Raw genomic sequence first — 12,465 nt, 5'->3', positions numbered from 1 at the left:
GTCTCGATGACATTGAAAATGAGGGTGACCTCAATTGTATTTCCGAGAATAAATAAAGGTTGATGATGATGATGATGATGATGATGATGATGATGATGATGTTAAAGGGGACATGCATTGCTATTCCTAGCACTATTTGGGCAACTTTACACAATTCCTGTGAGTCTATGGAACACCTCTGTAAGGTTTTATTCAAAAAAATGCATTGTTTTATATTTCTAATCAAGTACTCAAAAGCCACATTTTTCTCACTTTGGATTTCAGGCTGTGTTGGCCTGGCTCCGCCCATAAGCACTTTGAGTGACAGTCATCCACACAGTCTGCGACTGGCAGACAGAGAGATAGAGACTGAGGGGGATACTAATTAATTTCGCCGCAGGGGGGCATAATCCCACAGGACAATGCATTGGTAACTTGTTTCAAATGATAATATATACCTCTGTGATTATTATTGTACGGATCTGAATACGGGCGTGCGCGTGGGAGCATGCGCAAAGATATTACAGTGATATATAGTGCTCCCGACTCGAGGGAGAGGGAGAGAGAGAGAGAGAGAGAGAGGGAGAGACAGATAGATAGAGAGAGGGAGAGAGAGAGGCTCATACAGAGCGATCTCTCCTCTGTCTCTCCACGAGTCCCCCTGCATCGCGACTCGAAGCGCGCCCACCCACCCAACCTCCTCCAATGTACAGTCCCCCCCCCCACCCCCCCTCCAATGTACAGTTTCTACGTCAAATGTATATACTCTCTTTTCTGGACTCTTTTGGTATCACAAACAGTACTGTATTTGCAAATCTGATATGTCATAAATGTATAGATGTAGCAGTACTGTATCTGTATGTCATGTATGTCATATATGTTATGATGAATTGAAAATGGGGGACCCTGATGTAAACAAGACGAAAGTCTTTCTCTGGTCTGCATCCCCTTAACAATTGTATGTATTGAGCTGTACTGTACTGTACCCATTCTGCAATCTGTTAATAAAGTTTTCAATCAATCAATCAATCACACGCACACGCTGGCTCTCGGAGCGATCTCTCCTCTCTCTCTCTCCCTCCCTCTCTATCTCTCTCTCCCTCTCTCTCTCTCCCTCTCTATCTCTCTCTCTCTCTCTCTCTCCCTCTGCCTCCCGTTTGAGGAAGTGTCGGGTTTCACTGTGCGCTATAGAGGGGGCATTAGTTATGCAGATCAGTACCCTATTCACGTCAGGGAGCGGGTCAAATCAGAACAGCTTAGTTGAGTGAGGGAGGATCTCGTGAACTCGAGACTAGATTGATGAGTCAATATGATAATTAGAGACACAGACCCATTGATACTAACTCCTATTACTATAAAAACATGCTAAACACAGAAAAAAGCCATTTATAATGCATGTCCCCTTTAAATGAGAAGGTCTGGTCGACGGAGGAGACTGGTGCCGACTGACACGTGCCCATTTGAAAGGAGGAATCCCCTTGGCACAGATTGGGGGAAGCTCCCGCATCACGGCACACACATTATGCCCATATATGGACCAAGAGAGGCTCAAAATGGCTAGCGTCATCTGAATCAGACGAATAAAGCAATGATTTCCAAACAGGCGTTATTTGGACAAATTGACCACATTATTGGGAATCTAAATGGATACATTCAAATATTAAAACTGTATAATAATGGTCCTAGCTAGGTCATACGTTACAAAGGCGTTCGGCCTCTGTAAATAATCTGCATATCTGCCCCGTTGGTGTGAAATGCATTCTGGGTTACTTGGCTGTCCCAGAGGATCGATCCAATGGATCTATCTGCATATCTCGGCTGCGTTTGAAGGAGCCTTCCGACCTCGGTTGAATAGAATAGAATAGAAATACTTTTATTATCCAGAGGGAAATTTGACACTGCACCGCTGTGATGCAATCCTGGATTGAGACACAGCTGTTCCTGTCATCTTCCTTCTCCTTTTTTTCTCCGTTTTCCTTCGTTCACACTTACTCCACTTTCTTTTTACCGCCACCGGTTGCCAGGTTGTCCACGGCGATAGCCAAGAAGACGTTGAGCAGGATGTCTGGTCACCAAAATTGAGGAACGGGCTACGCTTCAGATCAGTGGGTTATAGAGCTTTACTTTAACACATTCGGCGCCAGACCCGAGATATCCCGGGTTAACTCGCCATGCGTTGGGCGCCAGATTTCTCTGGTTTTGGTAGATTATTCCTTTATTTGATATTTGTATTCATTATTCATCCAGGGACCTCTGTGTTACATAGGGAATGAGTCTGAGGTCGCCAAAGTGCAATACCGGCCGCATCCAGCTAGGCGGCAGTATTGAGCACCCTTTGTAACCTTGTATCTTGGCCTGTGTAATGGCCAAATGTCTCCGGTTAAATTTTTCCTTGTCGGGTGACGGGAGCGGTTCTCCCGGTTCCATTGAAGCGCATCAAATATCCCCGATCCATATGTTGTGGTGGATTATGCCGTGGACCTAATGGACATTGGATGTACCAGATGGCGATCAAACAATTGGAATATTATTTTTGGAATACTCCTGATCACAGGTAAGGGCGATTTGACGTACATTTTTGCTTGATCCTGCAATGATTTTATACCGATCGGGCCGTTTTTAGTGTTCAATACGAATGCCGTTACTGACAATTAAATAATCCTCCCCCCCTTTCATGCATTCATGATGGAACATAATACCTATGATATAGATTTGATTTCGGAATAATAGCGTGGACAGGCAAGAAACGGCAACGTCTATAGTGGAATTGACGTATAGGGCTATAACTCAGCATTACATGAATTACCCTAGACCGCTCTAAAACCATACTTATATTCACCACGGTATAACACAGGAACGTATGGATGGAAACATTTATTATTTTTCACATATTGAACGATAGATAGGTGATGTCAAATGGGCCATAGTATTGTATCCATAGCTATAATAAAGAATATAGTTATAGCTCTACAAACAAGGTGACGCACTCCTATCGTTTAAAGCGCGGCCTAGCTACAGCGGGCCCTGACTAATAGCTGGCGCCGAATGAGTTAAAGGTCCAATCTGCATCTCAAAGGTACACAAATGGGCAAAAAAATATATAATACAATAAAAATAATGACCTCACATATCTGGTGAAAATAAATGGACTGGGGCTTTAAATAATATCATCAGCAGAAACTCGTCTACGTTGAAAGGATACAGTTACCGACGACAAAGAGGATGACAAAGTAAATGCAGACCACCATGTTGGGGAATATCGGTCCTCCGTACGCCATGATGCCGTCATACATCACCGCGTTCCAGTCCTCTCCTGTTAGGATCTACAGCAGGGGGAGAGAGAGAGAGAGAGAGAGAGAGAGAGAGAGAGAGAGAGAGAGAGAGAGAGAGAGAGAGAGAGAGACAGAGAGAGAGATATAGAGAGAGATATAGAGAGAGATATAGAGAGAGACAGAGAGAGAGATATAGAGAGAGATATAGAGAGAGATATAGAGAGAGATAGAGAGAGAGACAGAGAGAGAGAGAAAGACAGAGAGAGAGAGAGAGAGAGAGAGAGAGAGAGAGAGAGAGAGAGAGAGAGAGAGAGAGAGAGAGAGAGAGAAAGAGGGTGAGGGATAGACAAAGAGAAGAGAGAGGGAGAGAGAGAGAGAAAGGGAGAGAGAGGGGGGTAGAGAGAGAAAGGGAGAGAGAGAGGGAGAGAGAGATGGAGAGGGAGAGATAGAGGGAGAGAGAGAAAGGGAGAGAGCAAGGGTGAAAGAGAGAGTGAGAGAGAGAGGGAGGGGGGGGAGAGAGAAATTTAGTTTATGGTGTTGCTGTTGTTGTTGTTGTTGTTCAATAATATACTTATTAGTAGACACTACAGCCATATAAAGTGGAATACACTATACGGCTGTAGTGTAGCACCTGGAATGCCCTCCAAGCTGAAGGTTCTTCCTTCTCTTGACGATCACCGACCACTGTGTGTCGACTTGTAACTGTCTTAGCTTTGTTTTTCTAGTGTTTTGCGAGCTCGTCGTTGTTGTAATGAGCGGTAACCTTAAAGGAAAACTCCAACATTTTGGGAAATTAGCTTATTTGCCATCTACTCTGGAGTTAGACAAGAAGATACATACCTTTTTCTTCTCTGTGCATGCAGTAGGAGTAGGAAGACGTTTGGAACTAGGCTAATGGAGGAACCTACTTCCAGTGACTGACGCTAAGCTAGGCTAACGGTGCGTGTCTTCCTACTCCTACTGCACGCACAGAGAACAAAAAGGGTATGTATCTTCTTGTCTAACTCCAGGGTAGATGCCAAATAAGCAAATTTCCCTAAATGTTGGAGTTTTCCTTTAACACTTTGAGCGCCAGCTAATACCCTCACCTATTTTCACTGTGCGTCACGGTTTGCAGAGCTATATCTATATTCTATATTATAGCTATGGAGACAATACTATGCCTCATTTGACAGTCACTATCTCACGTCCAACATGTAAAAAATTGTTACTTTTTTCATGTATAGGTCCGTGTGTTATCCCGTGGTTGAATATTGTATAGTTTCAGAGTGATCCGGGCTAATTCCTGAAAAGCGGACTTATGGAGCGCTATGTGAATTTTGCTAAAGTCGCGTTGCTCGTCTGGACATGTTTTTTGATGCTCTGATCGTCAGCAACGGCATACGTTTTGGAGTATGTTACATTATGATCGTTGCCATCGATGTGAAATCATTGTTGGATCAAAGTAGGATTGATGTCATATAGTCCTTACCTTTACTAGGAGGTATCCCAAAATGAATATTCCAATTGTCTGATCGCGATTTTCCAGTATTGATGTCCTGACATGCATTGGCACAAAATATGCATCAAGTGTGTTCCAAGCGTTCCAAGTTGCTCGAATGAACCGTTTCACTTGCCCGGAGCCAAATTCTCCGCCCGGATCATATAAGATGTAACACACAGTGTGAAATAAGGTTTCAAAGGGTAGGCGATACTGCCACCTAGCAGGATTCGGCCGGTATTGCACTCTCTGGGTCTCAGAATGAGTTCCAATGGTAACACAGAGGTCCGTGAGACTGTATAGGATGCCTGTTCCTTAATGACAAGCAAGCAGTGCAAGAATGCGGAAGCATTCTACCGTAGTGGCGTGCGGTAATGCGCCTTTCATTTTCCTTCGCCCAGCGCCCAGGTGCGTGCACCGGCGGCGGCGTGCTCGCTCAGGTGCGTGCGTGCGCCGGCGTGCTCGCGCGAGGTGCCCGCGCATGCGCATGAGATCCCGCCTTGGTTCGACACGAGCGGAGCTCAATATATATAAGTCACCGCCCCTTATTCATTATCCAGAAATAGCTCAATTGGCAAGACTGCATGGCTGTGGATCCTACGGCTCGTTTGCTGGCGAGTTCGAATCCCATCAAATATTTTTTTTAAACGTGATTTTTTTTTAACGTGTATTCTTTCTATGGTTAAGGTTAGGCATGGTTAAGGTTAAGGTTAAGGTTAGGCATTGTTTCGGAGTTGGTTAAGGTTAGAACGGTTAAGTTTAGGCGCTGTTAAGGAGCTGGTTAAGGTTAGAGTTTGTCAAAGAGAATGGCAATATTCTTTCTATGGTTAAGGTTAGGCATGGTTAAGGTTAAGGTTAAGGTTAGGCATTGTTTCGGAGTTGGTTAAGGTTAGAACGGTTAAGTTTAGGCGCTGTTAAGGAGCTGGTTAAGGTTAGAGTTTGTCAAAGAGAATGGCAATATTCTTTCTATGGTTAAGGTTAGGCATGGTTAAGGTTAAGGTTAAGGTTAGGCATTGTTTCGGAGTTGGTTAAGGTTAGAACGGTTAAGTTTAGGCGCTGTTAAGGAGCTGGTTAAGGTTAGAGTTTGTCAAAGAGAATGGCAATAGACAGCCTATTTCCGCGCGACAGCTCCCAAAGCGGGCCTGAAAAGAAAGGCGCTTTACCGTAGTGGCGTGCGGTGACGAATGCTTCCGCATTTTTGCACTGCTTGCTTGTCATTAAGGTACACGCGTATAGGATATTAAAATTAAAAAAATAAAATATCTAAAAACGTAATATAACGTTTTTGGGGCACAACGGTTGGCGAGCAAACACGTAATATTACGCGATTGGCCATGAATGAGTTAACCCTTTCACTGCCGCACTACCAAACGGTTAACCCTTTCACTGTGACAATACACAGAAGGTTAACCCTTTCACTGCCACACAACAGCCGGTTAACCCTTGGTTAAGAGTAACAGTGTCTTACAAGTTGAAATAAAGGTTTGAAATGAAATGGTGTTTGTGTGCGTTCGTTAGTCCACCTGGAAGCAGGTGAGCAGAGCCTGAGGGAAGGAGTCGAAGGTGCTCCTCTTCATCTGCGTCTCGTCGAAGTTGAACTTGCCCCCGAACAGCTGCATGCCCAGCAGGGCGAAGATGATGAGGAAGAGGAAGAGCAGGAGCAGCAGGGAGCAGATGGCCTTCATGGAGTTGAGCAGGGAGTTCACCAGGTCGGACAGGGCGGCCCAGTGCCTGAGGACCACGACACAGAGGAGGAGGTTCAGTGCCGAGGCTCCGGCTTCCAGCGCAGACACACCAGCCGCGGCCGGGCACACAGAGTCCGACTTCAGAGAGCGGGCGAAAGCGCACGGAGGAAGGCACATTCACATTGGAGCAGCTGTAAATGCCTATAGTCTATATGCGAAGTCAGTCCCCGTTTGAAGATTTTTTTAATTATTATATAATTAATTAGAATGTTAGAATTCATTTTAGAATGATGATCAGTGTGACTGTGCTCCTGAAAAAAGTATAGTATAGTAATATGGTTTGTTTGTATTGGAAAGATACAGACACATGGTTGAACAACATCTATATGTGTGTTAATAATGCAGATATTGAGTGTATTTCTGTGGAAATGCACGTGGCGCACGCCTCTGAATCCAACCAAAGCGAAAACGATCGCTTCCAGCCCGCGAGTCGCGCGCCCGCTTGCGGCCGGTGGGCACAGCTACGTCCGTTAACATGGGAGCGAAAGTAAAGCGCTGGTCGCCCGCCAGCCCGCCCGCTGCCTTTGCGCGCAGCTTGTGTGTCTGCGCTCTTACAGTATCTTACTTACTTATTTCTTGATTCAGAATTTTTTTTATCATGGATGAACAACATTTTCAATGCGAATGGTTGATTTGACTTTCAAGGACTTTTTAAGCACCTTGTTTACAAAAAATTCCTGTTTTCAAGGAATTCCAGGCCTTGATTATTTTTTTTATCCAAATTCAAGCACTTTATAAGCACTTCAAGGACCTCGTGCGAACCCTGCTTCTACTACTTCTATACTTCTCAAATAATAATGAATAGGGATGTTCGATATTGGCTTTTTTACCGATATCAGATATACCGATATTGTCCAACTCTTCATTTCCGATACCGATATCAACCGATATCAACCAATACCGATAAATGCTTTTGATTTGTTCTTACTTGCTTGCCTGGGTAAATAAAGGTAAAACAAATAATAATAATAATAAAAAAACACTTTAATTTGAAAACCGATACAGATAATTTCCGATATTACATTTAATGCCAATATCGGTAGGCCGATAATATCGGACATCCCTAATAATGACTCATCATCATCTCATCATCATCATCACCGGGTCATCTTGAAGATCCGGAGCAGCCGGATGCAGCGCAGCACTGCGATGCCGATGGGGGGGATGAGCTCCAGCTCCACCAGCAGGGTCTCCAGGATGCCCCCGCACACCACGAAGCAGTCGAAGCGGTTGAAACAGACCATGAAGTAGATCTGCAGCCCGAAGGCGTACATCTTCATGGACATCTCCAGCGTGAACAGCAGCAGCAGCACCTTGTTGGCTCGCTCTGTCAGGGGAACAAACACGGAGAGGAGAGGAGAGGAGAGGAGAGGAGAGGAGAGGAGAGGAGAGAAGGAGAGAGGAGAGGAGAGGAGAGGAGAGGAGAGGAGAGGGGAGAGAGGAGAGAGGAGAGAGGAGAGGGGAGGGGAGGGGAGGGGAGGGGAGGAGAGGAGAGGAGAGGAGAGGGGAGGGGAGGGAGGAAAGGAGAGGAGAGGAGGAGGAGGGGAGAGAGGAGAGGGGAGGGAGGGGAGGGGAGGGGAGGAGGAGGAGGTGCATGAGGGAGAGGAGAGAGCAGAGGAGAGCAGAGGAGAGGAGAGGAGGGGAGAGGAGAGGAGAGGAGAGGAGAGGAGAGGAGGAGAGGAGAGGTGCAGGTGAGGGAGGAGAGGAGAGCAGAGGAGAGGTGAGGAGAGGGAGAGGAGAGGAGAGGAGAGGAGAGGAGAGAGAGAGGAGAGGAGAGAGGAGGAGGGGAGGGGAGGGAGGGGAGGGGAGGAGAGGAGGAGAGGAGAGGAGAGGAGAGGAGAGGAGAGGGAGGAGAGGGAGGAGAGCAGGGAGGAGAGGAGAGGAGGGAGAGGAGAGGAGTGGAGTGGAGAGAGGGGAGGAGGTGGAGAGGAGGAGAGGAGAGAGAGTGGAGGGAGAGGAGTGGGAGAGGAGAGGGAGGAGAGAGAGGAGAGGAGAGGAGAGGAGAGGAAAGGAGAGGAGAGGAGAGGAGAGGAGAGGAGAGGAGAGGAGAGGAGAGGAGTGGGAGAGGAGAGGAGGCGTTACTACTGTTTCCTCCACAACGTGTGGAAGTGAGGAGGGAGAGGGAGACATAAAGAGATAAGAGAGAGAGAGGGTAAGGGGGAGAGAGAGAAAGCGATGGAGAGATAAAGAGAGAGAGAGAGAGAAAGAGAGAGAGAGAGAGAGAGGGTGGGGGAGAGGGAGAGAGAGAGAGAGAGAGAGAGAGAGAGAGATAGAGGGAGAGAGAGAGAGATAGAGAGAGAGAGAGAGAGAGAGGGGGGGAGGGGAGAGAGAGAAAGAGAGAGAGATGGAGAGAGATGAGAGAGAGAGAGATGGATGGGAGGGGGGGAGGGGAGAGAGAGAGAGAGAGAGAGAGAGGAGAGAGAGAGAGAGAAGAGAGAGAGAGGAGATGTGTGTTGATTCCCTCCCGGGGCAGCGTGTCTATAAGTATCCTTGAGCGAGACACTTCTTTATTTCACCTTTATTTCACCAGGTAAGAGCTTGAGCTCAAGAGCTCTTTTTCGAGCGACACCTGATGTAAAACAACAACAAACAACCATACAGGACAGTAAATGAACATAGACAAAGGCAAAAAGATAAAGACAAAAAGAGCAAGCAGCTGCCCGGGAGAGCAATGCTTAACCTGAGAAGCATTGCACACTCCTCCCATATCGGTCATTAAAAGGTCAGTAATTAGTGTTTAAAACTGTGCAAAGTAATAAAAGAGATTTAGGTAAACGGAGCAGAGTACACAAAAGCCCTCTTCCCAAACTCAGTGCGAACTCGTGGGACTGAGGTGGATAGAAAGTCCTGAGAATGCAAGCTTCTTAACCCCTAACTCCCCTGGTCGCCTCCGCCGTCGGTGTGTGAATGTGTGAGTGAATGGGTCAAATGGGAGGCACAAATTGCAAAGCGCTTTGGATAAAAGCTGCTACTGTATATGAATGCACCATTTACCATTTAAAAGGAACGTGGCAAGATTTACATTTACAGCTGATGCTTTTATCCAAAGCGACTTACAGATTGTGCACGAGTCAGCAGGAGGTGTACATCTCTGGCAGCTAAGGGTCAGTGGCGTTGTTCATCACATAGTGTCGAACTTGAGTGCATAGTAGTAGACATATTAGCATGATAAGTAGTAGTATAAGTATAGTAGCATAGTAGTAGGGTACATAATAGTAAAACAAATAGTATTTATTTCAGATATTGTTTGAAGAGAGCGGCTGGGTGGCGTAGCGGAGATTGCGCTCGTCACCAATGCAAGAGACTCCGGTCTCAAATCCCGGTGTCAGCATTGACCGCGGCTTGGGCCAGTCGTCATACTATCTCAATTGACAGAGGTAGCGGGTGGAAAGTCGATGGGTGGGGATTGGACGTTGTGGACAGCGACTCCTACAGGTCGGTTGGGGGACGCCTGCACAGCAGAGAAGGAAGTGGCGGGGGTAGTGTGAGCCTCCCACGCGTTACTCCTCGCCACTGAGAGTCCGCGCTGTCTGTGAAAAGATGCAACAGGCTGCCTCCTCGTGTACCGGAGGGGACACGTGATGCAGGCTTCTATCCTCACTACAGCCGACCAGTGGGAGGCATAGTCTAGCAACGTTCGAGACAGGGGAGGGGAGAATTGGCAATACGAAATTGGGATGGGAGAAAAATAAGGAGAAAAGTGGATAAAAAAAAGATATTGTTTGAAGAGGTGTGTTTTCTGTCCGGACTGTGGTGGGGACATCATTATGGGAAATGTGCTCACGGTCTTGAGACAAGAAGATGGATACCAGTTTCCTCTCTGTGTTCAGTGGACAACTATCCGGCTGCATATTAGCCTAGCTTAGCACAATGAATGGAAGCAGACAGTACCGGCTAGCTGAGGCATTGGCCAACTAACACCTCTCCCAGAGTTTAAGCTAGGCTACCAGTACTGTCCACTTCTATTAATTTGTGCAGCTGGATAGTTCTCTACTGAACACACAGAGAGGAAACCGGTATCCATCTTCTTGTCTCACTCTGGAGAAGACGGTACGAGCAAACATTTCCCATAATGTCGACGTGTTCCTTAACTCTTTTACACATAGGCATATTTAGGCATAATTCCGCCTGGATCTTTTCTTGTATTTTGGGCTGTAAAATTGTCAAAGAATGTCCTAGGAGTAAGTGCTCATCAGCTCTATTTTCATCTTTCAAATGTTCTTATGTACCCCGGCAGTTGGTATTGCATGTACTTATTTGTGTTTCATTACACGTATATGTACATGCTTACCGACTGTTTCGCCTGTTTTATAGCAACACTACTATCTCTCTATTTGTAAATCTGGTATGTCATAAATGTATAGATGTAGCAGTATTGTCTATCTGTATGTCATGTATGCCATAAATGTTTGATGAATTGAAAATGGCGGACCCTGATGAAACAAGACGAAAGTCTTCTCTGGTCTGCATCCCTTAACAATTGTGTGTATTGAGCCGTACTGTATTGTACCCATTCTGCAATCTGTTAATAAAATGTTCAATCAATCAATCAAAACCGACATCTAAGAAGGAGATCCCCCCTTGAACGGCCCTTCGCGTGGGGTAGGCCTATGTCTGGGAGTGTTGCATAATTTATTTTAATTTTATTTGGATTTCACTGTGTTTTTGCTTTGTTCTTGATTTATTGTGATGTTTCTTCTTGACTTGTTTAAAGAAGACGTGTCCGGCCCATGGGGACATTAATTAATTAATGATTTGATTTGCTTTTGCCCTTTTTCCATTTGTTACTTCATCTCTCAATATCTGGCAGTGATTAACATTACTGTATGATATACGTGTGTATTAATAGGGAGGTGTAGTCTGACGTCACTGGTTGTCCACCCGTAGGTATAGGGATTTATCATAGGAAAATGGATTATCGGCTATTGTAACAATTCTGCCGCATGGGAATTGAAAAGCTTTCCATTTTTGCACAAAATTTGTTCCCTTCTATCACTAACGTTATTGTTTAAGCATTTTTGGTTGAAATAAAATTTGGCGATTATTTTTTATGATTAATTGCGTATATTTCGTGTTGAGCTATAGATTGTGGATGAATAAGCACAGAAAGGTATACCATGCAAATGTCCATGCTTTATTTGTTTTAAACGAGACGATTTAGAAATGGGCAATGGGGAAATACATTGTGTTGGACAGAGGGTGGAACACGAAAAACGGCAATGACGTCACCACTACACCTCCCTATAACTCTTCCGATGGAGAGAACGGGGGTTGGGGGGGAGGGGCGGCAGGGCGTCCTGAGAGGCGTTCTGACCTTGCCACTCTGTGAGCACTTGGCTGGCCGTAGAGAGAGAGAGAGAGAGAGAGAGAGAGAGAGAGCGGGGGTTGGGGGGGGGGGCGTCCTCCTGACTTTGCCACTCTGTGAGCCACTTGGGCTGGCCGTAGTGCTCCGAGGGTGAGAGAGAGAGAGAGAGAGAGAGAGAGTGAGAGAGAGAGAGAGAGAGCGCGGGGGTTGGGGGGGGGGGGGCGTCCTCCTGACCTTGCCACTCCGTGAGCCACTTGGGCTGGCCGTAGTGCTCCGAGGGTGAGAGAGAGAGAGAGAGAGAGAGAGGGAGAGAGAGAGACAGAGAGAGAGAGAGAGCGCGGGGGTTGGGGGGGGGGGGGGGGGGCGTCCTCCTGACCTTGCCACTCCGTGAGCCACTTGGGCTGGCCGTAGTGCTCCGAGGCGCTGGCCACGGTGTTGAGGAACACCAGCAGCAACACCAGCCAGTAGAAGTTATTGGTCTTTACCGCCACGCGGGCATTCTTCTGAAGGCGTGGTTCAGCTGGCACAGCTGGTCACTAGGGGGGGGGGGGGGGGGGGGGAGGAGAGAGAGAGAGGGGGGGGGAGAGAGAGAGGGGGGGGAGAGAGAGTGAGATGGCGGAGAGAGAGGGGAGGGGAGGAGAGAGAGAGAGGGGGAGAGGGAGTGAGAAGAGAGAGAGATAGCGG

The 12,465-nt window shown here is 46.7% G+C and overlaps 1 protein-coding gene across 1 annotated transcript in view; it reads right to left on the bottom strand.

Moving 5' to 3' along the window:
* The window catches only part of cacna1fa (calcium channel, voltage-dependent, L type, alpha 1F subunit a), a gene marked incomplete at its 3' end in the record, with an annotated part of 242,326 nt that overhangs the window by 193,397 nt on the left and 36,464 nt on the right, over positions 1-12,465 (bottom strand). The window contains 6 exon segments of the mRNA XM_084333608.1: positions 1,972-2,044; positions 3,182-3,302; positions 6,255-6,462; positions 7,578-7,803; positions 12,158-12,284; positions 12,290-12,317. Coding sequence (XP_084189734.1) covers positions 1,972-2,044; positions 3,182-3,302; positions 6,255-6,462; positions 7,578-7,803; positions 12,158-12,284; positions 12,290-12,317 — 783 coding nt within the window.

The sequence above is a fragment of the Notolepis coatsorum genome (genome assembly GCF_963971535.1).
Source record: "Notolepis coatsorum genome assembly, chromosome: 17".
Lineage (NCBI taxonomy): Eukaryota > Metazoa > Chordata > Actinopteri > Aulopiformes > Paralepididae > Notolepis > Notolepis coatsorum.
This window is presented reverse-complemented; position numbering and strand designations above follow the sequence as displayed.